The sequence below is a fragment of the Chenopodium album genome, chromosome 3 (genome assembly GCF_948465745.1).
Source record: "Chenopodium album chromosome 3, dcCheAlbu1.1, whole genome shotgun sequence".
Lineage (NCBI taxonomy): Eukaryota > Viridiplantae > Streptophyta > Magnoliopsida > Caryophyllales > Amaranthaceae > Chenopodium > Chenopodium album.
The window spans coordinates 1,022,989-1,027,489 of record NC_137836.1 but is presented as its reverse complement, the minus strand read 5'-3'; the positions used below and the strand labels follow the sequence as shown (position 1 = coordinate 1,027,489).

Here is a 4,501-nt window from a genome sequence, read left to right as displayed (position 1 = left end):
TGTACGAAAATTCTTGTTTCTGAAAGTTTTGCAAGCAATTTAGAGTGGTTGTTTTTGACTCCGGAGTTTCAGTTTAATTGTTGTTTCAGAGAATACATACATAGCTTGATCTTGCACTTCATACTTAGGTGTTACATTGCTTTCAAGAAGAATCTTGAGGTTTAAGGTGTCAATATGATTAAGCAGTTGAAGTTAACTGATGTATATCAGTATATGTCACAGTTTCAGACGTAACTTTATCTGATGAAATTATATTTGCAATGAACACAGCCAAAATTTGAGTATGCTGTATGCAGAACGATACTCAAAAAAACCGCTATATGTGGTGCCAAACACACCAAAAAGGATTACATCAAACAAATATGCCAAAAAAACAATTGACAAAAGATGTTGAAAGGGAAATGACATTTGCTATATACCCTCTTCTTCCTGTTGCTTCACAAACCAAAATATAACTAATTTGACCTTTTTGTCGCTTCAAAGCCACCATATACATTCCTCTTAATGTGGTATAAGACTAACCTAAACCTGTTCGATCTCCTCATCTCGTCCTTCTGAAGGGCATTGGATGAGTTCCAAAATATTAACCACTTCTGCCATGTCTGGCCGATTTGATGGAACTTGGGATGCACATATCAAACCAAGCTTTATCACTGGAATAACCTCTTCTGCGACAAAATTCCCTTGAAGTCTCTGATCAATACAGTCCTCTGCCTTTCCCTCCTCGAGTGCTCCTCTAACCATCTCAGCAAGCACAACAACATCATCTTCCATGTATTCTACTGGCTTCCTTCCAGTTACAATCTCAAGGACTAAAATTCCAAAGCCATAAACGTCACATTTTTCTGTTATCTTGACAGTTTTACAGGCAAATTCAGGCGCCATGTACCCAAGTGCACTCTGAATCTTGCTGCTCAAAATATAACGGTCTAGCATAGGCAACAACCTTGCTAACCCAAAGTCTCCAACCTTAGCTTCGTCAGAGTTGTCAATCAAAATATTTGAGGATTTGAGATTATAGTGAACTATGTTCATTTTATGCAGATGGTCTAAACCCTTTGCCAACCCAACAACTATATTGAACCTTTGGTGCCACGAGAGAGATGTTCTGCTAGGATCTTCGTGAAGGTGCTTGAACAAACTCCCACCCGGAACATACTCGTTGATCAGGAGTTGCAAAGAAGGGGTCCAGTAATACCCTTCTAGAGACACAAGATTATGGTGCCTCACTTTGCCTAGCTTCTTGACCTCCCTCTCAAACTCTTCTTGAGACTTGATTAAGCTTGAGATGTTGAGCTTCTTGATTGCAACTGAGCGCCCATCTCCTAGAACCGTATGGTAAACCACTCCGAAGCCTCCACGACCTAGCTCAGAGTCCTTGTTGAGGAGAGCATGAGCCCCCGATCCAAAATCAGCTTCACCAGAGAACATGACTAGTTTTCCATATTGGGAATCACTCATTGGAGAACCACTGAACTCATCTTTGCCAGAGAATTCCATTGGGGCAGCCAATTGATGAGAAGAATTTCGGACATGGAGGTTGAGGAGAGAAATGATCACCACACCAAGGAAGATAAAAGCAGCAGCACCAATGGCAATTAAAGCTGAGACACTGAGCATAAGCTTCTTGTGATGGGAATTTGAAGGGAAAGAGTCATCATCAGAATTAGTTGATGGATTCGGGTTGAGGACAATGGGCTTAGGGTGGACTGCAGGGCAAGACTGATTAACAACTGATCCACACAGGGATGGATTACCATAGACTGATGTGAGAGGAATGGAATCAAAGAAGCCACCCGCGGGAAGTTCCCCTTCAAGGTTGTTGTTCGAAACGTTGAAGACAGTTAAGTGGGAAAGATCAGTAAGCTCTTTTGGTAAGTTGCCAGAGAGATTGTTATAGGACAAATCAGCAATCTCAAGGTTGGTCAATTTTGCTATCGTAGGAGGTACAGGACCTGTGAGATTGTTCTTTGACAGGACTCTGCACATTTTCAGTTCAATCACATAAACCTTGTTAGATACTCGAATCAAATGTCTACAATTAAAGTTTTCACTGCATAATTCAACATCATGTACTATATATTTCTGTAGAGTAACAATGCACATTTTAGTGAAGCAATTTCTCAAGCAGAACACCCATATACTAAAAACAGAAATATGATATCTCAAGCAGAACACCAGCAGCAAAAATAAAACTTCTAATATAAGTTAATCTATCAATTAAGCTTAGAAAAACATTTAACAAAATGTAACAAGATGCACAGGATAAAACTTACAATGCTGTCAAGGATGAGCAGTTCTCAATCTGAGGTGGGATATGCCCGGTTAAGCGATTCCCTCCGAGCCTAAGCTCTCTAAGCGCGATTGCACCTCCAATTTCCGAAGGGATGCTACCATTTAGCATATTGTAACTCAGGTCAATAACCTGAATCATATTCAAGTCACCCACAGTACTTGGAATTGAGCCTATTAGCAAATTGCCAGACATATCTAAAAACTGTAAGCCTCTAAAAGCCTTAATCTCAGATGGAATCACACCGGATAACTCGTTCGAAGATAAGTCCAGAACCTGAAGGCTCTGATAAGACAATGCATTTGTTCTAAGAGAAGGAAACTCAATCATTCCTTTGAATTTATTCCTAGACAATGAGAATTTCTGTAAACCCATCTCAAAAATCCAGTTAGGCATTTTCCCTTTTAACAAATTCTTACTAACATCAAGAGCCAGAAGATTATCACAGTTCATCAGAGATTGAGGCAATCCACCAGTGATTCCATTAGAGGATAAATTCAATTCCTTCAATGATCTATTATTCCCTAAAGTAAAAGGGATTCTTCCAAAGAATCGATTCGTCGAAAGATCCAAACTTTCAAGGCTTTGCATATGCCCAATCCAATCAGGAACTTCCCCACTCAGTAAATTTCCATTCAAACTTACTGAACTACACATATTAAGCTTCTGCAATGATTCTGGAATCACCCCAGAAAATGAATTTTCACCAAAATTAACTGACTGCAACTGTAAACAGCTCCCAATATCTTCAGGTAAAACCCCAGAAAATGCATTCTTCCTTAGACTAATCACCCTCAAACTGTACATTCCTCCAAACCCTTGAGGAATTTCACCTTCCAACAGATTATCAGACAAATCAAGGGACTGCAACCCATTCAAAGACCAAATCTTTTCAGGCAGATTACCCGAAATTCGATTCGACGACAGGTTAACAGACTGTAATGTCATACAGGAGCTCAAAGATTCTGGTAATACACCAGATAACCCATTATTAGCAAAAGAAACAGACTTTAAAGACCCACATTGTTCAAAAAGCTCACTAGGAATAGACCCAGATAGATTATTTCCACTCAAATCAATAGATTGCAACCCCCAAAGATGAGCAAACTCAGGATTAACACTCCCAGAAAGATTATTATTAGCAAGTGAGATTATTTGAAGGGATTGAAGTCGCAAAAGACCTCGGCTAATCTGACCAGAAAGATAAAAATTATCAAGATTAAGCTGAGTAACCCTGTTAGTAGCAGGATCACATCTAATACCATCCCATTTACAAGGACTATCATCACTTTCATTCCAAGACACTAACTTTAATTCTGGGTCTTGAAGACCTGCCTTAAAAACTATTAACCCAAGAACATCATCATTCAATGCATCCAAACATAGCACAACAGAGGGTATTATTAGCAGCAGAAACAACAGCAAAAATTTCACTACCATTTTTTTTTGGCTATTTTTGAAGGTAAAGATTCAATCTTTCTGGGTTAAAATGCCAGAAAAAGGAAGGGTAAGATAGATCAAAGATGAAGCAAATGTACCCAATTGGGAGAATACATGGTTTAATTTTTTAAGGGTATATTGCCCTAAAATTGAAGGGCACTTGAGTTTAAAGCAAAAAAAAAACACAGAAACAAAAAGGGGAAAATGAGAATGTATTGATAAATACTCCTAAACAAGAAGCTAACAAACAAGGTAGGAGATTTTTCACTAATTTTTTTTTTGGTTGAGTTGTTCTAATTAAAGGAAAAAAGAAACGAGGAAGAACAAAAGAAAGGAGAGTGAGAGAGTGACTGCAGCAGAGATCTTAGTTGAGAAGGGCCAAAATGGAAGATTTTGGAGGAGAGAGAAATTGGAATGTGGGACAGTCAAGGGAATAATTTGGAGAGCTCAAAGCTTTTTATATTGCTTTTTTTATTAGTTAGTCTAAAATCAAGTATTATTGCATTAATAAGTATGGTACATGTCTTAAGATCGTATATTACTGTATTACGGAGTGCTTTTGTTAGATGCAAATTAAAGTAGATTAGTTGGTTAAAATCTTGGAAGCGACACTTAATTTAGGCTTAAAGCATACATTGTTTGTACTCGCGGTTTCTTTTATTTACGAGGATAGGATTATCCGAGTCTAGTACTAAGTATATAAGTGGTGTTCGGTTGTGTTCTACTCTGTATCTTTTACCAACGATTTTAAATTATAGTTATTCTGTT

At 38.2% G+C, this 4,501-nt stretch overlaps 1 protein-coding gene across 1 annotated transcript; it reads right to left on the bottom strand.

Moving 5' to 3' along the window:
* Positions 1 to 217: 217 nt before the first annotated feature.
* On the bottom strand, positions 218 to 4,130 carry LOC145609840 (uncharacterized). The gene is made up of 2 exons (XM_081665238.1): positions 2,277 to 4,130; positions 218 to 1,981 (listed from the first exon to the last, which is right to left on the bottom strand). The coding sequence occupies exons 1-2, from the start codon at positions 3,731 to 3,733 to the stop codon at positions 523 to 525; spliced, it is 2,916 nt and encodes a 971-aa protein (XP_081521364.1). The 5' UTR covers positions 3,734 to 4,130; the 3' UTR covers positions 218 to 522.
* Positions 4,131 to 4,501: the final 371 nt, after the last annotated feature.